This window comes from Pinus tabuliformis, chromosome J, assembly GCF_031772625.1.
Source record: "Pinus tabuliformis cultivar Carrire ecotype Pingquan chromosome J, CPIR1, whole genome shotgun sequence".
Taxonomy (NCBI): Eukaryota; Viridiplantae; Streptophyta; class Pinopsida; order Pinales; family Pinaceae; genus Pinus; species Pinus tabuliformis.
The window spans coordinates 91,494,426-91,522,363 of NC_142295.1; the positions used below are offsets into that span (position 1 = coordinate 91,494,426).

General features: G+C 38.0%; 1 protein-coding gene across 2 annotated transcripts in view; it reads right to left on the reverse strand.

Annotated features, from left to right (window-relative positions):
- LOC149225662 (pentatricopeptide repeat-containing protein At1g10910, chloroplastic-like) overlaps nucleotides 1–27,938 on the reverse strand; it is a 277,506-nt gene that overhangs the window by 66,228 nt on the left and 183,340 nt on the right. For both annotated transcript variants that reach the window (XM_089377249.1, XM_089377248.1), the window contains exon 7: nucleotides 830–1,149. In XM_089377249.1, coding sequence (XP_089233375.1) covers nucleotides 830–1,149 — 320 coding nt within the window. The remainder of the gene's footprint in view (nucleotides 1–829; nucleotides 1,150–27,938) is intronic.

Consider the following 27,938-nt stretch of genomic DNA (forward strand, 5'->3'; position numbering starts at 1 on the left):
GTTGTCCCTTTAGGAGTCCCCTTTATGCCCCTTGCTAGTTTGAGTGGTAACAAGTCTTAAACCCAATTCTTTGGGTCCAAAACCCCACTTTTGGGTAAATTGCCGAACCAACCTTTTATGGTGGGTATCCTTCTCAGAAATACCTTCTGAGCTACCCAAAGTTCCAACAAACTAATCGTCATAATAGGTTATTAGTATGACAATAATAAGAATAATAAGGGAAGAATATGATGCATATATAGTTAAACTCCAAGCAAATTGCTTACATTTGTAATACGAAGTATACTAAATTAGTTTAAAACTAATAAATAGTCTTCTCACAAAGATACGTGACTTTAGTCGTCTTGTTTGGTACAGTGCTTGTTCATAGAGGACTAAATAACTAAAATGTATATATGTGTCTCGACTCTCCTCTCTCTTGCAAATTAAAACCTCAATTGGGTTGTAGGCATAAATAAAATGACAGACATTAGGATATTGGGGTTATAACAAAGGCCCTACAATTTTGCATGCATGCTAAATACTTGAACGCCACTATGACAGTATAAAGTGCAAACATTGCAACAGATGTTGATAATATGCATAGTATCTGAGTAACTAAAATTGGAAATCACAAGTAGGTAGTATATATGGTAATTTCCCATGTATTGCTTTAAAACAATTCATATAATTCATTTTCTATGGTGTGTGTAGCGTTTGTCAGCAAAAGTCTTATGTTCACAGTGAGAGATAGACAGTCATATTCATATAACCTTCAGTGCCAAATATCAATCATGAAAGGCTTGGTTCACACACTCTACTTACAGACATCATTTACATATGGGCATACCTCAGTTAGTCGATGCCCTCGAACTTGCATGTCTTCGAGAGTACGTTGCGCAAGGTCATATAGTTTCTCCTTGCAGAAATATGAAATAAGAATACTGAATGTTTGTCGGTCTGGACAGATCTTAAACTTGTCCATTTTCTTGAGTGTTCGCATGACATGATCCATATCACGTCCTCTAGAATAAGCATTCAACAATGTATTCATAACCACTAAGTCATATTTTCCTTTTATATTCTCTAACTCCTCTTCTAACCTTTTTACCTCTTCAATATTTCCAATCTTAGAATAAGTAGAGATCATGGTACTATATGAATAGCCATCTGCCACACAAAAAGAATACCCAAATTATAAACATATATGAGAAAGCGAAAAAAATAAAAGTAAAACTGTTAATAAATAAAAGTAATTCCCTACAATAATGGAGCAACGTTACCATTGCCAGCATCTCAAATACTTTTGGTTGGACAAAATTGTCCTTTGGGCATTATTTAGACAGAGAGATCTCAGAGCCCACATAGTTCATCCACAAGGGCAAATAAATGATTGATCAAATCCCTCAACAACCGCTTACAGACAATAGGATCCACACATAATACAAGGTCTAACTGAGACCTCACTGTGAATGTTTCCATCTCTTTAACATATTACTTTGGATTAAATGCTAGGAAATTTACTAAAATTGCTTCCTGTGTTTCATATGGAAGCTAAACAAACTACTAACTAGGACTATGTAGATGAGTTTGAAGACCTCAAGGCTAAAACTCTACTCTAGATGACATACTTACAGATGGCCTCAAAGACAATATAGTGATTGATGAGGTTTTGTAGATGTCCTTGATGGTAAAAGAATATTCTTGCATTGTCGCATTGCTTTTAATATTTTACTGTTGTTTTTTGCCATGCACAAAATTATGTTTTTTGGCCCATACTCTTCCCCTGGCAGAAAAGTTTCACTTAAACCACTTTCAACACTTCCTTTTTGGCTCCTACATTTTATCCTATTGAAAACTTTAAGTTGTCCATGAATGCTCAAAGTACTGTTTTTTGTGGTTGATGTTCAGTTCAGGCCACGTTCCGATTCATTGTATTGATGGCTCTATTGAGTCCATACATGGGTAACTAACTCATTTACTGTACTTTACTTTATTTGGCTATTTTGGCTAAGTCAACCTCTTTGGGCCAGTGCTTCAACCCTAAAGAGTGTGTATAAATACAACACACTCCTGTCATTTACAATCATTCATTCAGGTGAGAAAGGCTTAGGGTTATCTCTTCTTTATCCCACCTCTCTCGAGTACTTGAGTTTGGGTTATGCAGCAATCTTTCTTGCTTATAGTTGACTTCTCGCTCAAGCACAATTATGCTTTTTAAGCACAATATGGTGTGTTCATCTCTCTTGTGATCAGCAATGGCTGTTGGTATGAATCTGTCGTCATTTACTTGTCTGGGTTAAGGTTTGCCAAAATGAATATGTTGTCATTTACTCTTCTTTCTCTGTCCAGAGCTGTTTGAAGGCTGTTTCAGTTCTGCAAAGTAGGGTTTCAGCACCGATTCAGGACAGCAACAGATTTCTAAGGGTTTTACCCTATACATCACTAGCATCCTCCTTTCATGGCATTTTTTTTTTGTTCTTTTAGAGAATATCAAGGACATATTTGCAGATTTGTGCCCTTTCGAGGGCAGCACACTCTTTTTCCTTCTTTTCCAGCCAAAATCCCTGCTGTTTTCAGGACAGCACAGATATACTGATTCATGGATAGAAAATGGCTTCTACCCTTGCTCAACAGCGCCAACTACCATATTTGGGCCAATCAAATGCAAGCCCTCCTCCCTAGCAAGGGTATATGGAAATATTTGGAGAAACCTCTCCCCAACCCCAATGAAAGGAGCAATGACCTTGTTTTCTTGGAAAAGACTGAAGCCCTTTGATTCCTTCATCTATATGTGGAGCTCGATTTTGTTCATCACACCAAGAATAACAAATGTGCAAAGCAGATTTGGGATGCTTTTCACAACTTGATTAGTACAGTGAACACTATTCAAGTAACTCAACTTGAAACTGAGCTCCCCAGCCTCAAAATGGTAGACTTTGATAGCATCGACTATATTGCAATTTGCAACGTCCAAGAACTCGAAAGATGAAATTTTAAAATCCAGTGGCAAGACTAAACCACATTGAAATTATGCAAATATTATTCTGAATAATCTTTCTTTTAATACCCAAAGAAAATTTTAAGTTCCTAAATTCTACCAGAGTTTAACAGCTGCAATTTAAATAAGAATTTATCAATTTAACTCACAGATACATACATGGCTTTCATGTTTGAAGTCAATCCTCAGTTGTTGTAGCACCAAATTGCTCCCATTACCAAAATGACCAACACCTCTCAGCCAAACTAGGCACAATCTCAGTACCCAGCTCCAAAGTATTTCAAAATGGAAGCACTCTGGCACCCGTGCCCAAAACTTCAAGAACAATTAAGGCCCACCCTTCCTCTTTGTCCTCTCTGTCTATGGATTCCTCGAAATTTCCTTCACTGTCTGCGAAATACTCCCAAAACTCCTCCCCTTCAAATTTGTCCATCAATCCCCTTATATTCATGAGGTTCCTTCCTTCCTCGGCAACCTCTCCACCGCCTTTTGACACGGCAACATCATGGTTGGAGGTTGTTGCCTTCAATTTACAACAGGTCATAGAGTATCACATATATATAGTCCCTTCTTATAGATACTATAATTTCTTTTTTTTAGTTGTATATAATATGTTTCATATATACCATTCCTTTTAATTTGAATATATGTTCGATATATTATATTGAATTATGTTAATAATAAGAGCAATTAAGTGTTATTCAATTTATAAGCATTTAATCTATTCAAAGTTAATAAAGAGATATTTACCATATATATACTTTTGGAGTGTTATGTTTAGGGTAAGATTTCCCTTCTTAATTGTTAGGTATTCAATCTAGTATTTTACTAATTAATTCGTTTATCCTTTCTTTAGACATATTTTATAACCAATTATTAAGTTTACTAATACAATGCATGTGATACATGCATATGTAGCTATCATATGCATGCCTCGTATGCATGCTAATACTCATTTTCTGCCCATAATTCGTGGTGGGGTCATTATATACACCTTATGTTGTCAGGAAATTTGGGTTCGAGGACAGGGACAAGGACAAGTACGTCATCTTATGAAACAGGGTACCTAGGTTCTTCGAGGGTATATTATAATTTATATATATAATATATAAATATTATATTTTATAAATTATAATATAAATGAATTTGTATATTTTTCAACTTTAAACAAGAAAACTAAAATATTTATGATTTAAACTTTAAAGATTTAAACATGCACATTATTGAACATTCAACATTCACATTGAAATTTCAAAATTTCTAGTTTGATATCAAGTGCAAATTGGAGTTTACATGTTAATAAGATTCATGATATATGTCCATTGTCATACTACATTCAAAATTTGCCTTAGGGCATCTCCAAACATGAACTAGGAAATTTTAAAATACTAAAAATAAAAATAGCTAGTAGTCAACAATGGCTTCCTCAAGCCATGTCATCAGCGTCACTCAGATCTTCAGTTAGCATGCTCTCCAGGTAGGAATCACTCTCATCTTGAGGCTCCTGCTCATCCATAGCAACTGGAGGTAGCTCAATAAGCCCATCTGGTTGTATCTCCTCATCCACACACATAACATCATCTGTGTATTGGTCCTATCTCTTGAAAGGACCCTCCTTGTACCCAGGGTCTTTTCGAGATATGAGACGAAGTGTGCTATGAATGTACACTAAGTTCATTGCCTTCTTTGAGCCTGTTGACCTCTACTGGTCAACTACCCATGCAGTACACCCCCTTCTTTGCAAGAAGGGGCAGCACCTGATCAGCGTGTCCGTGCCATCCTGCAGTCATCAGCAGCTTGATCAATCTAATTGTAAACCCAGTCTGCATGTATTAATTGTAAATAATCTTAGCAGATATGAGTCGTGTATGTGAATTGCCTAGGTGGACCTAACTTTCTAGTGGTAATCTACGTCCCGGAAGGTTTTTTGTCTCACCGATCCATGGATCGGCAGAGTTTTCCTTCAAACCTGACCCCAAAGCCGGGATGGATTTTGTCATTGGAATTTTAGGAGAATCCTAGTGTGTTGATCTGCTAGATTATAGTTATGTCGCATAACTGGGTGAGTTGTGAGGGTCTGTATTAAGTGGGTTTGTCCCCTTGAGATGTAAATTGTAAAAAGTCATCATGAAATGTGTCTTGAGGGTTGAAAATGTTTTAAATCCCCTCGTGAGTCCTAAGTCCTAGGTCCTAGGTGATGTTTCCGAAGGCTTGGTTCGATGATCCATTTAAAAAAATGAAATAAAATAATAAAATAAATAAAAATTAAGAAATTTAAAAATGAAATAAATAAAAAATAATAAAAAAATTAAAAATTTAAAAAAATAAAATAAAATAATAATATTTTAAGTGAATAAATCGACGGATGAGATCAAGAGATGTCTTGATCCTCATCAACGGTCGAGATCATTTCTACATGGATCAGTCGAACTAGCCGTTGGGATCATTTCCTTTATATAGGGTCTTAGGTGGTCATTTCAGATAATTCGATCTGTGAGTCTAAGACTGAAGAAGCTCTCTTGTAAATTTGTTTCTGGTTAATAAAAGAAGACTTTGGGGTCCATATCTTGCTGGTGTTACTCTCTTAAAATGCTGTGAGATTGTTTCATTTTCTGCATATGTTATTTTCAGCCGTTAATAATAGCTTTTTGTAGAGTATTGTGAGCACAGGTATCTTGTTCACTTGCTGGGGTTTGGGTGCTGTTAGGGTTTCTGAAGTAATGGCAGGTATCTCCATTACTTCCTGAGATCTAGCAGCATTTTTGCCCTCTTTATTGACAGTTGTTTTGAGCTGTGCAGAAAACATCATTGAAGGAAATTTTGTGGGCGTTCGGGGAAGTTCTCGGCTGAACCAGCCAACTCCCGCAAGCATTTTGTGTTGAGCCCAGTTGGATTTGATCCTGGGTCTATCATTCGGTTTATTTTTCTAATTTGCATGAGAGATTTTCTGAAGTTCTTCACAGTGAAAATCTGAATGCTTTATTTCTTTAAAATATTCCTGTGCTTACTGCTAAATCTGGCTGTTAAGGGGCTAAATCTGTACATTAATCAGTTGTCTTAGGGTTTCAATTTTTTCTGATCTAGGGTTTCAATCTTTTGTTTTATCCAGATTTAAGATTAGGGTTTCATTCTTTTTCCTTTTTATTTATGTTGCAGCTGCTCAGCCAGCAAATCCAAGCCACAGGAAAATACTCAGCACGGAACCAACCTCAATGACCTGTCATGCACTGGATCTCACACGTTTTCAACCAGATCCGTCATTTTCTTTTGGGTTTTGTTCAGATCGCATGAGTTCCGGGGATGCAGTTTTATGCAAAGATTAGATCTGTCTCTATTTACATATCAGAGTGCATGATCTTTTGGGCCACGATTTGTTTCAAGTTTCATTGAGTGATCCATCGTTCCTGCGTGATTAAAAGTATTGAAACTGCACAGCGGGTAAAAATCAGAGGACGCAGCCAGTGATCGAGCTCTACAGGCTTACGATTTGGTCATTCCAGTCGTCCGCCATCGTATTCACGCTTGCACATGTCTTTCTGGTGGGCGTTAGGGAAATTTGCTTGGGTTTTGATAGAATCGTTGGCGATCAAATCCGTCCAAGCCGAAGTCTTTGCTACCTTCCCCACGCCTTTCCACACCTGCAAACGATCAGAAGTTTCTGCGGCCGTCCCGCCATACACTAAAGCACTCAGCAAAATTCTTTTTTTATGAATAGAATAGCGTATTGAGGAACCGAAACTGGAATCGAGTCTTTTCATGCCGCCGACAGATCGAAATCTTTCCAGCTATCGGTCGAAGGTTTTAGTTCATCACCGCAGGAAGAATAAATTCATCGCCTCAGGTAATAGCAAATGTCCAACGCCGGTTTCATTTCATTTCGCTGACGGTAATCTGGAAAGGCCATCACGCAGAGGGTAAGCATAAAACCGATTCACGCCGTCTGCTATCAACACGTCCGGGTGAAGGTATCGAAGTCATTCAACACATTGACAAATTCCATCCGGCCAGGTAAATCACGCTCAGGTAAGTTACAAATTGATTTAAGTCTTTCTCTGTCCGCCGCATTCTATCCCTGTCGAGATTTTTCCCCACGCGTTCGGAAATTTTCGTTGAGCCAAGGTGACGATTTAATTCGGATTTTCATTTTCATATATGCAATGCGTGGTTAACCCTTGGTCTAAGGTTACAGCTTCCGTCCAAACTGGCAGCTCGAAAGTTTTTTTTTACGGCCTACGCTTATTTCATTTCAGTTTATAGTTTTTCAAATTAAAATTTCAATCTTTTAATTAACGTAGGTTTGGTTGAGTTTTATAAAAAATCAAAAAGTAAAAGAAATGCGTTTTGGTTTTATTTCTTTTCGATTTTGATTTATATTTTTAGATTTAGTTTGTAAATAATTCCATTTATAACTTTTGCATAGTTTAGTTTAGAAATAAATTTTTGTTAAGTTACATTTAGATATTAGTTAATTGTTTTTTTGATTTTATAGAGTTTAGATTTAGGTCCTTTTAGATTTAAATTTTATAAAAAATAAAAAAATAAATAAAAAGATTTATTTAGATTTAGTTTTATTTTTTAAAATAGTTTAGTTTTAGACTAATTTTTTAGATTTCATTTTTTTTAATTTTGTTTAAAAAAAAAACAAATTTCGAAAAATTTTGTGGAATATTTTTTTTTTTTGTCAGATCCAGTTATTTTTCGGGAATTATTATCTTTCACGCTGAGATCTGAATTTTCAAGTCGAGATGCGAAGTTGATATCTGGTTAATGGTTTATGATTTGTGGTGGTTTAAAGCATTCATCTTTTTTAAATTTTCAGTTGCTGGATATCGTTTTCATCATTCTAAGAGCATTGTGATTTAGCTGATGATCGCTGTTCATGGTCCATGTTTTTTATATCATTTAACAAGTAATCGTCTTAACCACAATCTCTTAAGGCACTGGTCTGCTCAATTAATTAAATCTTTTTAGTGCTTATCTTAATCGTGTCTCGTGTCTCCCAACCAACTGGTCGACAGTTGGCCTCATCATCTCACAGGGACTACCCCCCTTAGCCGCGGGAGACAGGCTTAAACGGAGGGATCGGGGATCAGAGTGACAACCCCCGGTCTGAGCGTTGTCGTGTCAATTCGCGCGACAACAGAGCCCAACTTATTTCTCTTTACTGAATGGGTAAAGGCATAAGTACTCCAATTCCTCTCGCAAGATGAAGAACTAGCTACCTAGAATATTAGGGGAAGCCCATTAAATTAGTTAAAAATTTAAAAATAAAAACTAAAATGAACCCCAAAGAACCCGATTTTGGGGTTCCAAGTACCCATTATCAGGGTTCTCCGTACCCGTCAAGAAAAAAGAACCCAATTTTTTTAATGGAGAACACAATTCTTCATAGAAGAACCCGGTTTTTATGGGTTCTTCTCAAAAGCACCCGTACCCAAATCCGGTACTTGGGGACAAGAACCTGGGACGGGTTCAAGAACCCCACCCCTGGGTTCAAGAACCCGTGCGACATAGCATACACCCCTCCTTCAGAAAACTTCATCCCGAAGTTAGGGTTTATATAGTATATTAGTACTTATTTTTAGTGTTTATTATATTCATGAAGGATTGTGTCCTGTGATTGGATTCTTGTTTATAATATGAGGGCATTTTAACATTTATGTTTTGATCATTTATTGGTTTACAACTTTAGTAGTCATGCCTTGCCCGAGCAAAGTCTCCAAGCTATTCGAAAATCATCCTATCCTTCTTAATCTCTTCCGCTCCCATCCTATCTGTCCTCTACTGGAATATGCCATGGCATTAGCTATAATGATCTAACCATTTATAAACCTCAAGGGTGACACACTCAATTATATCGACTTAATTCCCTAGTAGGCATTCGGCAGTGATCATCACATGTCTAGGGGAGCGTGACTCGCACAATCTTCCCATGACTCCAGGATTTAGAGGATAATTCCCTAGTAGGCATTCGGCAGTGATCATCACATGTCTAGGGGAGCGTGACACGCACAGTCTTCCCATGACTCCAGGATTTAGAGGATAAACAGTGGGCAACACCTCCACCCCTCCTAGTAGGATTAGGGTCAACACCTTACCATGGAACCTTATTGAGCCTCAATTGTCCTTGGAGTTTTGTCATCACGTGGTCGGTTTGGTAACGATATATCTGCAATGTAAACACTTGCCCACACATTATAATATATGCATCAATATATTCAAAACTAAATGTATTCAGATAACAATTTCTATGTATTCCCAATATGTTGTCATCTATGATATTAATCTTTGAGTTTATATAACATACTTGGCTATGTCTAGCCAATATATCTGTAGGTTTGTTTTCACATTAAGTAGTCAAATGTGGTTATTCTTTTATTTCCATTTCATCAATCAGGTTGATATCCATAACATAATTCATTATTTAAAGTTCATGGAAAGGTAATCAAATACTAGACCTCATATTGGTATCCATATTTCAACAATATTAACTAAATAACATATTCCATATTGGTATGCATGTACCAGCAGAGTTAAAATAAAATCCATTTTTTTTTTTACATGTAATAGTTCAAAATGATAGTCTTAAGTATCTAACTGAAATAAAGCAGTCATATACAAAATAAGGTTTTAAGTTCGTCAAAATCAACACAAGTTGGGGTATCTTCAACATATGGTCACTATATTTTCCCAGGTAGCCGATCCAGAGATATATTTGTTCCACTGAACCTTAACTTGGTCTACTAGGCGGTTCCTGAGCTGTTGAACCCTATGTTCCAGTATACGTAATGGTTCGACCAAAATGGTTCCCTCGTCTAATACCTGCAGTTCCTTCCATTTGAAGGTTATGATATTTGTCAGCTATGTAATGTCTTAATATAGATACATGAAAAACGTTATGAACTTTATGCACGTGGGGTGACAGTGCAAGACGATAGGCAACAGGTCCAACTTTTCCAGAACTTTAAATGTCCCAATAAACCAAGGTGACAACTTTGTTCCTTTTCCAAATCGAATGGTGCTTTTGTTTAGTCTGATGCGAATGAAAACTTGATCCCCTACTTCATACTTCCTATCTGTTCTGTGAGCATTAACATAACTTTTTTGTCTATCTTGTGCTTCCTTCAACCATTGCCTAATTTGTTTTACTTGTTCTTCCATCTCTTGAATTAATTTTCTTTTTTTGGCCCCATTATCACTCGCTCCTGTAACCTGTCTCAGCTTAATGGTGTCCTACAAGGTCTTCCATATAATGCTTCAAATAGAGGCATTCTGATTGAACTATGGTAGATGTTATTGTATGCAAATTCAACCAAGGGCAAGTACTTTTCCTAGTGTGTCTGTTGATCCATAACGTACATCTTCAACATATCTTCTATGACTTGGTTCAACCTTTTTGTTTATCCATCAGTCTTAGGATGATAAGTTGTACTTAAATTTAGTTGAGTTCTCAAGGCTAACTGTATACAAGTCCAAAATCTGGAAGTGAATCGTGGATTCCTATCTGAAATGATCTTCGTCAAAATTCCATGAAATCTACAGATTTCATTTATAAATACTCAAGCTATGTTAGCAACTTCATAAGTATCTCTTATGGGAATAAAATGGGCACTTTTCGTTAGTTTATCCACCACAACCAGAATGCCATTATGCCTTTGTGGTGTAAGAGGTAGCCTGACGATAAAATCCATAGAATTCCCCTCAATCATAAAGTGTTGATTTCCGGTAGCATCGGATGTGCTCTAAGCCTCAAAATTTGCAGTGAGGCTAGGACACATGTATTCCAGAATACCCAGAAATTGTTTTGGGAAATTCCACCAGAAGATAGTTTTATTAAAATAATTAATTATTTTTAATGGATGCCTAAGTATAAACTTAGGAAATTAAAATAATTAAAGGGTATTAATCAAATTGAGGGCGAAACTTCTAGAAGAAGACGGATATCGAGTCCAAATGATCTGAGCCATTGATTAAAATCTAATCTGGGTCATTGATTACTCAACTAACTGATTATAAGGACTCCGATGGGCATTTGGAAGACACATCGGAGAGAGATCAAGAGATCAAATTTCTCAGAGAGGGCAATGCAGCAAGTGCTAGAGAACCAATCGAGGAGATTTCTTGTAGTGAGGGGCAAGGATAGTTTTCGAGGAAAGTTTTCCTGGTCCAGAGAGTACAAAGCAGAGAGAGTAGAAAGATGTCCAGAGAGGCTGACACAGGGCCACGCAGAGCTACGTTGTGGCAGCGCAAAGCTTAACAGGGAGATCGAAATTCTACTGAGGAATAGTTAGGATTTAGTGTCGGAGCCGGGTTGTAAGACCGGGAGGCCAGAGAGTTGAAGTTTCCGATGAGCAGAGGATCAGAAGGAGGTGCAACGCAGTCCCAGCGATAGTGATGCAGTGACTGCGTGGGAGTGATACAGAGACTGCACAGAGGCTCATCTCCAGCACAAAGCAGTGTCGGTTCTTCCAGTGACAAGGTGAGATCATCTCACTATTTTTTTGCCCAGTTTCTCTCTGTATCGGATAGCCAGTTGGGCATCCAACGAATTGTATTCAGAAAACCACTACTTAATAATACAACCCTCCGTTGCTGGACTGGTTTTCCCGCATTGGGTTTTTCCAAGGACATTTGTCTAAAAATAACGGTGTCATGTGTTGTGTATTTCTTTCTTGCTTAGTTTCTTGTTTCCACATTTAATTTAATTGGTGAAGGTTGTAGTGTATTAGTTTCGGTATTTGCTATAGGATGCAGGAAATAATTTGTTCAGTAATTTAACAAATAGAAGATACTTAATCAGTTGCTGCAATATAAATTTGGGTCTCCAAATTTTCACATAAAGGGCAAAGAAGAAGTCAACCTCTAAAAGGGAAAATTTGCACTCCTAGAACAGCTATATATAAGAGCATTCAACCTCATTTGAAAAAGATCATCCAAAAGGGCAAGATCAAATGAAGGAGAAGGAAGAATAAGTAATCTTAAGAAGAAAATCGAAATTCTAATTTTTCGCTTACTCTGAGTCCAAACTTCTTCTGGGATCATCTCTTAAATAGCTTTATGAGGTGAGTGATTTTGAACACAGTTGACACAATTGATGGCTTTAGCCCAAAATTGTGGGCACATGCAATTTCTTTTAAGGTGTGTTTTTTCCTTTTAGCAACACCATTTTATTGTGGATAGTAGGACACAATATGTTGGAGTCGAATACCTTCAGTGGTACAATAGTTTTGAAATTTGTGGTTCACATATTCAGTGTCATTATCTGTCTGCAAACATTTGATAGGCTTTTTGGATTGCTTTTCAACTAAGGCTTTGAACACAAGTAAAGTATCAAAAGTCTCACTTTTGTTCTATAAAAAGTAGATCAAGTGCAAATGGAGTAGTCATCCATGAATATAAGCAAATAGAGGTCTCTTTGAAAAGACAAGGTAGGAAATGGGTCAATGCACCAACATTAGGAAGAGTGCACTCTTATGTGAAAGTAATCTCCACCATTGAATGTGCCATGAAGAAGAATGCACCCCTCTTAGGAAGTGTGCTTCCCATCTAAACTGCCACTACCACATTAATTCACTCCATCATACAAGTGTAACTCCCTTCAATATTTCACCCATCAAGAAAAATGTGCCCTATCTCATGTAATTCCTAAAATCAAAATAAAAAGGGGGCCATAACAGAAACTCTTATTCATCAAATTTTCTTTCAGAAGTGTAGCTTCTTTCAACCAATAAGCCAAATCAATTTACTTCCAAAGTTGCCACAGCCAATTGAATCTACTTAACTTGATAAAGCTCAAATGGAGAACTCAAAAGAGCCAGGTAAACTATCACTAATCGTCATAGAAGGCGTCACTTGTAAGGATTCGAATATTCTGTGCCGTACAAGTAGTAATCGGTTCTTTCATTTCCGTACAATGATTCCAATTTCAAGATTGTTGGAAAGTCTGCAGGTTTCCAGGTTCCTTATTGGAACTATAAGTTGCATTTCTCAGATATAAAATATCTACATTTTTGAATATTCATTGGTTCACTTTCCTTTGTTCTATGTATACTTTGGGCCCTAAAGAACTCACAGTTTCCTCAGTTTGCCCACACCAAAAAGGATATCTCAGCATTCAAATATCAGTTGTTACTTCTCATCCAACATGCAGAATGTTTCCCCCTTTTCCCATAACAGCGATAATAGACATAATGGTAATTTCTAGATCCGCCACTTTTCCATTCTTCTATGCTGCCTATATTATTTTTAAATTTTACTGAAAGAAAATATTTCTCAAACACTATTCATAATTAGATATCAGCCAACAACTTATTTTAATCTAGGTTAACAAATGTGAATAGTAATTGCCCCCCCCTTTTTTTACAACAACAACTGAAAAAGGCTTCAACTTGGAATCGCTATTATCATTCCTGCAAAAGGGTCACTTACACTTGCAAGATTCTAGTGACTGGCATGCCCTTCTCATATAGATATAGACATAACCACTAGCCAAAAGCCAGCCTCAACAGTGCCAAACTTCATGAAGCCTTTCACAAAATCTGAACATAAATGCTTGTGAATTGGAACATTCTTTTGAGCTTTAATGATATAGTATAACTGCTTTTAAAATACTGTTTGTATATATAAGCTCCATGGCAACAGATTTAAAATCCTTTTGATTATCCCAAAATGCAAGAATCACCACATTATACAATGTACCTATCTAAAAATATCGTTAATAAGAATGCTCCATGTTTGTGCTATTATGAGGCTGACTGCCCTACAATTTGCTAAACTCTAATTCAACACTTGCTTGATCATGAATCTGGAATATAAGTTAAATTGGTCACTGTAAACAATGTTTTTAACTTTTCTACAAAGGACGCAAATGTCTTTTGTTGCAATAAAATACTATAAGTGATGACAAATAAATTCCATAAATTTCATGATCCCAGATCTTATCTTTTATTGAAATGTGATTTATTATCTTTTAAAAAGTGTTAATGCATGACTTTTTAAAACACCATTTAAATTGCTTTAAAACCTGAAATTGAGAATAAGAACTTGAAAATAGAAATTGCAGTAATTCAGAAAATATAACAGCAAGCACATTCACACAATGACACCAAAAGTTTGATAATGAAGTTCAGCTATCTTCAAGCCTACATCTTTGGGCCCTGGTCTTCAGTGAGGAGGCCTTTATATTAAATCTTCAAAACCATAAATACATAAAAGAAAATTGCTTTAGATACAATCATGAACAATCCTGCTGCAATCTGCTCTGTCTCAGGCAATGTTTTACAACTCGGACTCGGACTCGGACTCGGCCGAGGATCGACTCGGACTCGGACTCGGATCGGACTCGGACTCGGTAATGACTCGGCCGGCTCGATTTCAATGACTCGGTCGTTGTAAAAAATACATTAAATATTTATTTTTTTTATAAAAAAACATAATTTTAAATATTTTAAACATAATTTTAAAGATTTTCATTCAAGTTTCCAAACACACAACATTATAATATACATGGAAGACAACATATGATCAAAGTAGGCTCATGAACCAATCCATTATATCAAAATGGTACGGTGTACCCAATGGCAATAGTAAAACTAAATACATAGTCAACTGTAGTCTGTCATACATGATCAAAGACTCAAGAGTCAAAACAAAATACAAATAACCAAGGAGGCTAGTAGCTACTGCCAGAGGAGCCAAGATCATCTCGACCAATCTCTGGATCATCATCATCAGAGTCAGACAAGGGGCCCCATGGCTCCTCCTCATCATCATCGTCTCCAACTGCAACTGTAGAAGTGGTGCCAGTACCACTAGGCTGTGCAGCAGATGCAAGCTGAGATAGAGTACAAATGCGGCTGCGCTTCTGTCGTGGCTGAGCAGAGGAAGCACCTACAACTGGAGTCCTACTAGCTGGCTGTGAGACTGAGGCTGGTGGATTGGGATCTGCATTCAACTGAACATGCTGCAGTGGATCTCCAACATCAAGTGATTCAAGATCCTCATCAGGATCAAACTCTGGTAGACGACTCTCCACTACCCAATCTGATGTTGGGTCAATGTCTTCCAACACAATGGGATCTGAATCAGGTCTTTTGTTCAGCAATTGGTTCCGTCTGAGCCGAAGGTTGTATTGGACAAAAACTAGATCATTCAACCGTTTTTGCTCCAAACGGTTTCTCTTCTTTGTGTGAATCCTCTCAAATACAGACCAATTGCGCTCACACCCAGATGCACTGCAAGTTTGACTCAAAATACGAATTGCAAACCTTTGCAATTCAGGGCACTGGCCACCAAAGGCCTCCCACCATTGTGCTGCAAAAAACATAGGAGTGTAATGAATTATGAGTTAGATGAAGGCTGAAGCTCAACAAAATTACAAATTATATCTAACTTTCAAATTATAAATGATTTAACAAACTTTAATAAAAAGAGTAAAACCATTAAGAAATTGAAAATTGAAATTTTTGTTTACCTGGCTCATCTGCTTCTCTTGCAATCTTTGCTAGGTTCTTCCCAAAGGTACCTGTTGCATTGCTGAAGGATGTGACCTGCTGATGTATCAGTAGCTGATCAGACTCCGATGGGACCATGCGCTCAATGCAATAAACCAGTCCATCTCTGACCTCCCCCCTCAAAGCTCCTGACTCCTTAGCTTTATAATGATACCGTGGGTTCAAAAAATACCCAGCTGCATGTATAGGGCGATGGAGTTGATTGTTCCATCTTTCATCAATGATTGCCCAAATGGGCCCATACTTTGCCACTCTATCCTTGTATGCTGTCTTTATTTGCTCCTTTGCTTGATCCATAGCCTCATAAATGAAGCCCATAGCCAACCTTTCCCCATCCACCAACCGCAACACCTTAACTAGTGGCTCAGCAAACTTCACAATCTCTGCTGCCTTTCTCCAAAAAGTTTCATCATGGACTTTCCTTTTCAATTCTCTGCCTTCTGGTTTGTTAGACCAACTGCTTTGATTCCATTCATCACTGGAAAACATCTTTTGCAAGTTTCTATGTTGGGAAAGCATAGATTGCAATGTCAAAAAATGTGTAGCAAATCTAGTGATGGCAGGCCTAATGATATCCTTGCCTCCAGTGTGTTTCCTCATGAGACTCAAAACCAGTGTATGATTGTAGATAAATTTTGTTATGCTTTTGGCATTATCTACAGTGTTTCTGACCCAATCTAATTTTCCAACATCCTCAAGCATGAGGTCTATGCAATGTGCAGCGCATGGGGTCCAAAAGATGGTCTTGTGTTTTTCCTCTAACAGTCTACCAGCAAGAACATAGTTAGAGGCATTGTCTGTGATGATTTGAACAACATTAGCCACCCCCACATCCTGAATAACCTCATCCAATAGCTGAAACAACAAGTGGCCATCTTTTACCTTATCAGATGCATCAACTGATTTTAAAAACATGGTTCCCTGTGGGCAGAAGGCAAGAAAGTTTATGATGGTACGGTTTCTTTGATCAGTCCATCCATCTGACATGATGGTACACCCTGTTCTTGCCCATGATTCCTTGAAATCTTGCAAATACTCATTAATTGATTGAATTTCTTTCTGCAAACGAAACCCCCTTAGCTCTTGCATAGTAGGGCCTTTGAAGCCTTTTCCAGCAGCATGTATGGCCTCAAACATAGGCTCATAATATGGTGAACGAGCAGCATTAAAGGGGATATCAGCATCATACCACCATCTAGCTATGTAGTCACAAGCAGTCTCCCTCAATTCTTTCTTCCAATGGTCATCTAAAGTGGGCTGAGCAAGACCTTTACTAATACCAACTTCAGGACCATGTGCATCTGATGGAGAGGAGCCTGAGTGAGTGAAAAAACTTTTGATAGTCCCATCACCCTTCATTCTACCCTTTCCCTTATCTTGAACAGAAGCAAAAGAGGGAGGAACATAACGGAAAGGGTTTGATGCATCAGTTTGAGGGATAGAGGAAGAACCCTCAAACTCATAGTGGGGGTTGGCAGCCATCATTCTTTGTATCTCCCTCTTCCTCCCAATTTCAGCCTGTATCTCTTTTTGCCTAGTCTTTTCTGCATTAAATTTTTCAAAGCTTTCCAACAAATTCTTTCTAATCTCCCCAATTTCCTCAGATTTACATGCAGTAATATTGCCTTTAATCCCTGCCAAGTGTTGTTTCAGCCTATTAATCCCCCCAGGACCTGACTTAATTTTCCTATGGCAAAACTTGCAACACATCTCACTATCAACCATTTCAACATATGCCCAAGCAGGATCTTTTGCTCTAGGTGCCATTTTTTGACTAGGAAAACAATCTGAAAATGAAAAAAAAAAAAAAAAATGATTCAATGTTCATTTATTTGACTAAAAACACTCTCTAAGCTATCTTGATATGCACCTAAAATTTACTAAGTAAAAACAGATTTATAGAGGTGGAAAAAAATACCTCCAGGCACAAACTGCCTCCTCAAGCTTGCTCCAAAAATCAGCTCCTCAATGCTGCTCCAAATGGCTGCCCAAGAAGCTCCTCACTCCAGCTACAATGCTCCTCCAAGACTCCTCACTGCTACTCCAAAACAAGCTCAAGAACTGCTCACTAACTCTCAAAGAAGACTCTCACTCAAATGCATAAGACTGCTGTGAGTGAAATGAGAGCATTTGGCTGTCTTAAATAGAGTTTGGGAGGGGGAAATGGACCCCAAAAGCATTTAACAAATTACAATAACCATTTAGAATCCACAAACCCTAACTAACTTTACCAAAGATCAGCAAAAAATTGAATTTTTTTTTTAAAACGCTGCCCAGTCGTCCTTTCCATGACTCGGCCGAGTCAATACGGACTCGGCCGGGTTGACCGAGTCAGCTATGACTCGGCCGGGTCATTGGATGACCCGGCCGAGTCATAGCTGACTCGGTCAGCCGAGCCGGGTCATGGGCCGGGTCACTTAAATGGGCAATGAAACGGTTAGAAACGGCCGTTTCGTAAAACACTGGTCTCAGGAACCTGTAGCAACTCTCGGTTTTGAAAAAGGCTTCCCGAATCTCCCAAAAAGTGCCTTCAAAGTTTATGTGATCGTCAGATTGTAAGTTACAAAAGTACATAGTAAAAAAACACACTTTACCTAACTCTACACTAGACCAAGTTATATTAAACTATTTCCTATGTGTCGGAATATCCTAACATCCCCCCTTAAGAACAACTTGGGATAGGATTGAAGGATGTACAAATATGACACAATAGGAGAAGGAAGGAGGCATTAGACCCTATCCCCCCTTAGTGACAACTTCCTGAACTCCAACCATAAATCGAAGTTTAGTAAAATTCGTCTCTGTGAGAGTCTTTGTAAAGATGTTTGCAACTTGATCATCTATTGAACAATATTGCACTTCAAGAACATGGTCATGAATGAGCTTTCTGATGAAGTGCATGTGCAGTTCAATGTGTTTGTTGCGCTGATGTTGGACTGGATCTTTGCATAGTTGAATGGCACTTTGATTATCACCCCAAAGTGTAGTCGGATGTTGTTGCTGAAAGCCAAACTCAAACAGGAACTAATGAAGCCACGGGGCTTCCTTACTAGCTTCTACGGCACCACGATACTCTACTTCTGCTGAAGAAAGAGAAATGGCACTTTGTTTCTTGCAAGCCCATGTAATAGGTCCTGAACCAAGAGTGAACACATAACCTGCAGTAAACTTCCGATCATCAGGGTCACCAACCCAATCGGAATCAGTGACACCAACCAATAGAGGAGATGCTTCTGCACTATAATGAGTCCCAAATTGAACTGTACCTCGAACATAACGAAGTATTCTTTTAGCTACTTTCCAATGACTTTCATGTGGGTTTTGCATAAACCGAGCAATAAGGCCAACAACAAAGGAAAGGTCAAGATGAGTATGGGTCAGATACAAAAGTTTTCCTACAAGTTGATGGTATAAGGTAGCATCAACTTCAGGGGAAGTACAAGTGACTGAAAGTTTGGCTCCAGACTGAAAGGGAGAAGGGGCTGGCTTATAGTCTTCCATGTGAAAATGGCATAGAAGATCACAGGCATACTTGGACTAGGAAAGGGAAATACCTTCCTTGGATTGCAAGACTTGAAGACCAAGAAAACAATGCAAGTGTCCTAAGTCTGTCATTTCAAACTTCTTTTCAAGGCTGGACTTCACATGGTTTATAATGTTGGGATCACTACCAGTAAGGATAAGATCATCAACATAAAGAACAAGGATGATAAGAGACTTTCCCACTTTCTTGGTGTAGACAGTATTATCAGAATGACACCTAGAAATGTCAGTTTCTAAAAGAAAGCTATCCATTTTGGCATACCAAGCCCGAGGGGCTTACTTGAGACCATAAAGGGATTTCTTAAGCCGACATACAAGCCTAGAGTCTGTTTGTATAAAGCCAGTAGGTTGTTCCATATAGATTTCTTCATGCAAGTCCCCATGCAAGAAGGCAGATTTAACATCCATCTAATGGACTTCCCATTTGAAAGAGGCAGCAAGGGAAAGAACAAGGCAGATAGAGTTCATTTTGGCAACAATAGAAGGTTTCAGTATAGTCAATGCCTTCAACTTAAGAAAAACCCTTAGCAACAAGACGAGCTTTGTGTTTATCAACTTTTCCATCTGGTCCATACTTGGTTCTGTAAACCCATTTGCATCTAACAAGTTTTCGTCCCTTTGGAAGAGGAACAAGATCCCATGTATCATTTGCCAATAATGAACGATATTCTTCATTCATAGTTGTGTCCCAATCTGGATGGCCTGAAGCTTCTGCAAAGGTGTCAGGATCATAATTCGCTGAAGCTTGAGCCAGTAAAGAAGAGGCTCTATCGAACTGAGAACGTGTACGTCGCTGATTTGTAGGTGTAGGAATTTACAGGGTAAGTTCCTCAGACAGAACACCAAAGGACACTGCTCACTAACAAATCACAGATCAATACACTAGTATTGTTGATGTGGTCAAAACCCTCAAAGAGGGAAACAGTCCACGGCCTGAGCCAACGCGGCCACTTGAGGCAATTTATTAATAAAAGAATGAAAATTTACATAAGCTTCTCTCATGAACGGTTACCCTACAAATGACCCTCCATGCTCTTTAAATAGAGATCATGGACCAATCGGGTGTTAAGCCATAGATCAAGTGTCGGTAATACCGAGGAGAGAATGAACCATCAGATCACCACATATCGTGACCGTCAGATTGTAAGTTACAAAAGTACATAGTAAAGAAACGCACTTTACCTAACTCTACACTAGACCAAGTTATACTTAACTATTTCCTATGTGTCGGAATATCCTAACATCCCCCCTTAAAAACAACTTGGGATAGGATTGAAGGATGTACAAATACGACACAATAGGAGAAGGAAGGAGGCATTAGCAATATCCCCCCTTAGTAACAACTTCCTGAACTCCAACCATAAATCGAAGTTTAGTAAACTTCTCCTCTGTGAGAGCCTTTGTAAAGATGTCCGCAACTTGATCATCGTTGAACAATATTGCACTTCAAGAACATGGTCGTGAATGAGCTTTCTGATGAAGTGCATGTGCAGTTCAATGTGTTTGTTGCGCTGATGTTGGACTGGATATTTGCATAGTTGAATGGCACTTTGATTATCACACCAAAGTGTAGTCGGATGCTGTTGTTGAAAGCCAAACTCTGACAGGATCTGACGAAGCCACAGGGCTTCCTTACTAGCTTCTACGGCGCCACGATACTCTACTTCTCCTGAAGAAAGAGAAATGGCACTTTGTTTCTTGCAAGCCCATGTAATTGTTGGAAATAAAACTGAGAGGGGGGGGTGAATCAGTATTATCAAATCAATATAACTTTTTCATTTCCATATTAAGATTCATATACGCTACTTCAGTTAAGGCAAACAGCGTGTATACGCAACTGTGTGTAATGCAACAAGCGTATATCCAGTAAAGTTATGATTCAGTTAGTTGAGCCTTAAGGAGTGCATCAGAACATTATTAACCATATGAATAGTAAACAGGAGCAGTAAAACAGAACAGATCATCACACATAAGCAACACACATGAACACTGAGATGTAAGGTGGAAACCCAATGTGGGTGAAAACCACCTATTGCAATTTGTCTCTATCTTCTTTTAATAAGAAACTTCTTTTCACAATATTTCTGTATTGGTGCATTCTTATACCAGTGCGCAGGTTTCTACCTGCAGAAGGCTACAACCTTCTCTCGTTCTCGAGCTTCTCCTGGAAGGGAGCTGCAACCCCCTTAGCTCTTGTACTAGCCGATCCTTTTACTAGTACGTAGGTGCCGACCTACTGAATGCTCCAACCTTCACTCGTTTTCCAGCTGCTACTGGAAGGGAGCTACCACCCCCTTAGCTCTTGTACTAGCTGATGTACTAGTACGTAGGTGCCAACCTACAGAAGGCTACAACCTTCTCTTTCTTCCTCCAGGTACCACGTTTCATAAATTTTCAGACTGGATACTCCTGAAGCACAACACCATAATCTGAAGGCCACGTTTCATCCAATTTTCATACTGGACCCATCAATATCATTGAGGCACACAATCAATCAACACTAGCATCATCAATCTCTGAATCACCCAACATTGAATCACTGAAACCCTGGCAACAAACTGCAGTCACTAGAACACAGAGCAGAACTCAGAACTCTGCAACAACGTTCAGATCCAACTGTATCATCAAAAATCATGCATCAGAGTGCATACGCTACTTGGAAGAGCCGAACCAGCATGTATACGCAACTTCACCAAAGCGAACCAGCGTATATGTCATTAATTACTTACTTATAACTTGCTGCACTTCCTGACTTCAGACATACCCAAATTATTACATATACAAGGATAATATGTGTGTTAGCAACCAGATCTAGTCCATCAGATCACATAAATATAAGTCATTATGATCCTGATCCATTATTAGATCTCATCCATCAACACTGAAGCTAAACACAATCAACCAAACTGAATATGCAGAATACTGACACTAGTAAACAGTCATCAGAACTCATCAACAACCAGAACCACCTATAACTTCAAACATCATAGCTCATATGGTATACACTACTGAGATGTATCTAAGTTGCGTATGTACGCGCTCTTATCATAGTCAACCAGCATATACATCTGTAAATATTCATTCATGATTTGCAGCTATTCCAAACTTGAGTCATACCCAGATCATAATATTTACAGAGTATTACATGCGTCAGTATACAGATCTAGACTTAACAAGATCAAACCGTATAGAGATGATTCATTCCAAGCCATTAGATCCCGATCTATCCTTAGATCTTGTTCTCCATCAACCGTTGAGATTCCTCCTTGGCTCAGATCAAGCAAGGCATCATGAACCCATAAGCTACATACTAGATCTCATACTTCATTAGATATTCAAGATTTTCTGAATGCCTTTGCCTAATGATCTTCTTCTCCTTTTATAGTCTTAGGCCTTACTCAATACCATGGTCCAAACCATTTAGAACCAATTCTAGGGACCCAATACCTGGGTTCAACACTTCGGACGCAATACCAAGGACCAAATACCAAAATACCATGGACCAATTATCACGGACCCAAAACTTAGTTTTCTGACATGTAAGTGCCTTTCCTTGCGTGAAAGTGCGTGTGTACGATATATGGGCCTTTGTATATAGTGAAACTGCATGTATACACTACTTGGTATATAGCGAACCTGCGTATATACACGACTTGGTATATAGTGAACCTATGTGTGTACACGACTTGGTATATAGTGAACCTCCATATGTACGCGACTTGGTATATAGTGAATCTGCGTATATACTTTTCTTTCTTCATTCTTTGTAGTCTGATCATCAATTCTTTGCTACTGACCTGTTGCACTATGATTTGTCATCTATGTGAGTTGCCATCAAGGACAACACTTGTATCATAATGCCAACAATCTCCCCCTTTGGACTTGATGGCAAAGCTAACTGGTCATACTGAGAATTGTCATCTTAATGAGTTGTCATTGTTCATTACATCTGAACTGATTCCTTTGAGCTGTCTTGCATCCCATGTATTCTGTCACATCTGATATCCCTTCTGTAGATTCATCTAATTATATATAAGTGAGTTGTTCTTCTACGAGTAGGTTGCCATCAAGTACAACACATGCATCATAATGCCAACAGTAATAGGTCATGAACCAAGAGTGAACACATAACCTGCAGCAGACTTCAGATCATCAAGGTCACTAGCCCAATCAGAATCAGTGAAACCAACCCATAGAGGAGATGCTTCTGCACTGTAATGAATCCCAAACTGAACTGTACCTCGAACATAATGAAGTATTATTTTAGTTGCTTTCCAATGACTTTCATGTGGGTTTTGCATAAACCGAGCAATAAGGCCAACAACAAAGGAAAGGTCAGGACGAGTATGGGTCAGATACAAAAGTTTTCCTACAAGTTGATGGTATAAGGTAGCATCAACTTCAGGGGAAGTACAAGTGACTGAAAGTTTGGCTCTAGACTGAAAGGGAGAAGGGGTTGGCTTACAGTCTTCCATGTGAAAATGGCATAGAAGATCACATGCATACTTGGACTGGGAAAGGGAAATACCTTCCTTGGATTGCAAGACTTGAAGACCAAGAAAATAATGCAAGTGTCCTAAGTCTATCATTTCAAACTTCTTTTTAAGGCTAGACTTCACATGGTTTATAAGGTTGGGATCACTACTAGTAAGGATAAGATCATCAACATAAAGAACAAGAATGATAAGAGACTTGCCCACTTTCTTGGTGTAGACAGTATTGTCAGAATGACACCTAGAAAGCCAGTTTCTAAAAGAAAGCTATCCATTTTGGCATACCAAGCCCGAGGGGCTTGCTTGAGACCATAAAGGGATTTCTTAAGCCGACATACAAGGCTTGCGTTTGTTTGTATAAAGCCAGTATGTTGTTTCATATAGATTTCTTCATGCAAGTCCCCATGCAAGAAGGCAGATTTAACATCCATCTGATGGACTTCCCATTTGAAAGAGGCAGCAAGGGAAAGAACAAGGTGGATAGAGTTCATTTTGGCAACAAGGGAGAAGGTTTCAGTATAGTCAATGCCTTCAACTTATGAAAAAACCTTAGCAACAAGACGAGCTTTAGGTTTATCAACTTTTCCATCTGGTCCATACTTGGTTTTGTAAACCCATTTGCATCTAACAAATTTTTGTCACTTTGGTAAAGGAACAAGATCTCATGTATCATTTGCCAATAATGAACGATATTCTTCATTCATAGCTGCGTCCCTATCTGGATGGCCTGAAGCTTCTGCAAAGGTGTCAGGATCATAATTCGTTGAAGCTTGAGCTAGTAAAGAAGAGGCTCTATGAAACTAAGAACGTGTACATTGTTGATCTGTAGGATCACCGACAAGAGCTTTCTTAAGTAAGCACGCGCCCAAAAGCTTTAGTGACTAATAAATAAATAAATAAAACCCCTTCCTCTTTTCCAAAAATTACTAACCTTTTAATCTAGCTCACTTGGTCTAAAGCTACTTTAAGAGAATAGAGGTCTTGAGTTCAAGTCTTTCTTTTTGTTGAGCTAATTAGATTAAGTTTGGAAAGGGGGCACATTTTTTCTTAAATATAACATTATCATTCATTTCCGCACATTCCCGCACTTCGTTAGCATCTTCAACAACTTTTCTTCAAAGAGCCATAACTTCTTCATCCGGAAGCCATTTTCAGAGCTGTTTTTTTTTAATCAGCCTATTTTTTCGAGATCTTTCCATTGGAACACTTATTTTCAGCATCTACAACTTCAGTTTCTGTTTAAATGGAAAGTCAATGCCAAGTTATTCTTGACAGCACCAACTACTTCCAATGGTGGTCCTACATTGGGGATTTACTTAGAAGTAAAGGTCTTTACAGAATAGCCTCAGGCCAAGAAACCAAACCAAAAGATGAAGGTAAGGTAGCCAAATGGGAAAATAGGCAAGATCAAGCACATGGGTTGATAGGGATGTCTATTTCTCTAGACCTTAGATTCCATATCGCAGAACTTGATACTCTTAATGAAGCAATGAAACAAATCACTAAAGTTTTTGGAATTAAAAATGAACTTAGAGCCCATAAACTCGAAAATGAGTTGCTTACATTGGACCCCAATAAAAAAATTTCCATTGAAGATTTTTTGTCCAAGTTCATGACCCTTACACTTCTCTTGGAAGGTGTTAAGGTTAAGAAAGAAGATGGTAACCTTATCTATTCCATTCCTACTAAGTTGGGATCAACCTACTCTGTGTTTGTTTCCACCTTCCATTCTACAAGAGAAGCCTTCATTTCTCAAGGACAATACTACAAGTCCCCTTCCTTTGATGCCTTTTGTCATTTTTTAATAAGAGAACAAGAAAAACTCTTAAACTTTGGTCTTCTTAATCTTGGAAACTCTTCTAAGAAAGCCTTAGCCGCCTAGTAGTAACCAAATTCAAAGAATCCTAAGAAGTTGTATCCTAAAAGAATGGTCCTAAACCAAATAAGGGTCCTAAGCAATTTCAGCCTCAAAATGAAAAATCATTTCAACAAAATGATAAGTCAAATAAAAACAAAGGGAAGAAGACTGATAGACATTGCCACTTCTGTAATCGAGATGGCCACTTAGAATCCAAATGCTTTAAGATGATGGAAGCCTTGGAAGCAGCAATGAAGAAGCATAACATCCATTTCGAGCACTCTTCAACTTCAACTTCATCTTCAGGAATAGCACTTTCTACATGTCGTTGTCAAACATCTCGGTCTGGATATGCACGAAATGTATCTTCTTCTTCTAATTCTCATGAGTGGCTCATTGATTCTGGAGCTTCTTATCACATGGCCAAAAACAAAGCCATGTTTTCTTCTTTAAATGATTGTAACACCAAAAATATATGTTTTGGTGATGATAGATCTCTTAGTGTTGTCGAGACTGGAACTGTTCATATAGACAATGGTCAATTTAATGATGTATTGTGTTCCAACCTTATCCTGCAACCTTCTATATGTATATCAGATAACTCATTCAGGTGAAGGTAAAATCGTTGAATTTTCACCTCACGATTTTGTAATTAAGGACCTAAGAGATCCTAGACAGATTTTAGCTACTAGCATTGCTGATGATTCTAAGTGGAATAAGTCTATATCCTTTGACATCTTCAGAATATCCAACAAAAATACATTTTTCACTCTTAGGTTCTAAAGCTTTATGTTTATCATCTGGAATATGGGCCCATGCTTCACTTCCAAAAACACAAAAGTGACTTACATCTGGTTTAATTGAGCTCCATGCATCTTCTGAGGTGATATTCTTTAAAACCTTAGTAGGAGTGCGATTTACTATGTAATTTGCACAATTAATTACTTCTGCCCAAAAATTAAGACTAAGTCCTTCAGATTGAAGCATACAATTAGCCATTTCCTTTAAGGTGTGATTCTTCCTTTCAGCTACACCATTTTGTTGTGGAGTATATGGAACAATATGTTGCATTTGAATTCCATTCTCAGTGCAAAAGTTGATGAATTTGTTGTTAACATATTCTCCACCATTATCAGATCTTAGCTTAAGAATTTGAAGTCCAGATTATTTTTCAACAAAGGCCTTAAAGGCCAAGAACATGTTAAATACTTCACTCTTGAGTTTTAAGAAGTATACCCAAGCGCGTCTAGAGAAATCATCAATGAAAGTTAAGGAATACTTGTAGCCAGAGAATGAAACAACTGGAAGTGGACCATATAAATCACTATGCACAAGCTGCAAACGGGTTGAGGCGTGTTATGACGCACATTTTTCAAAACTATCCCAATGATGTTTTCTGAGTACACATCTGGAACAAACACCATCTCTGCAAGATACCATTGGAAGACATGTCAGCATATTTTCTTTACATAGATTCTGAAGGGAGAGATAGTTTAAGTGACCAAATCGCTCATGCCAAAGTTTGCTCACTTCATCATTATGAGCAACAAATACTGAAGGAAGAATTGATGACCCAAAGTTGTTAACCTTATACAACCTTGTAGAATCATCAGCAATGCCAGTAGCTAAAATCTGCCTAGGATCTCTTAGGTCCTTAATTACAACATCGTGAGGTGAAAATTCAACGTTTTACCTTCACCTGAATGAGTTATCTAATATACAGATAGAAGGTTGCAGTATAAGGTTGGAACACATAATACATCATTAAATTGACCATTGTCTAGATGAACAGTTCCAATCCCTACAACACTAAGAGATCTATTATCACCAACATATATATTTTTGGTGTTACAATCATTTAAAGAAGAAAACATGGCTTTATTTTTGGCCATGTGATAAGAAGCTCCAGAATCAATGAGCCACTCATAAGAATGAGAAGAAGAAGATACATTTAGTGCATAACCAGACCGAGATGCTTGACAACCACATGCAAAAAGTGTTATTCCTGAAGATGAAGTTGAAGAGTGCTCCAAATGGATGTTATGCTTCTTCATTGCTTGCTTCCAAGGCTTCCATCTTCTTAAAGCATTTGGATTCTAAGTGGCCATCTTGATTACAAAAGTGGCAATGTTTATCAGTCTTCTTCCCTTTGTTTTTATTTGCCTTATCATTTTGTCGAAATGATTTTTCATTTTGAAACTGAAATTGCTTAGGACCCTTGTTTGGTTTAGGACGATTCTTTTTAGGATACTTCTTCTTAGAATTCTTTGAATTTGGTTGTCGCTAGGCGGCTAAGGCTTTCTTAAAAGAGTTTCCGAAATTAAGAAGACCAAGATATAAGAGCTTTTCTTGTTCTCTTATTAAAGAATCACAAAAGGCATCAAAAGAGGGGGATTTGTAGTCTTGTCCTTGAGAAATAAAGGCTTCTTTAATAGAATGGAAGGTGGAAACAAACACAGAGTAGACTGGTCCCAACTTAGTAAGAAAGGAATAGATAAGACTACCATCTTCTTTCTTAACCTTAACACCTGAACTTGGACAAAAAATCTTCA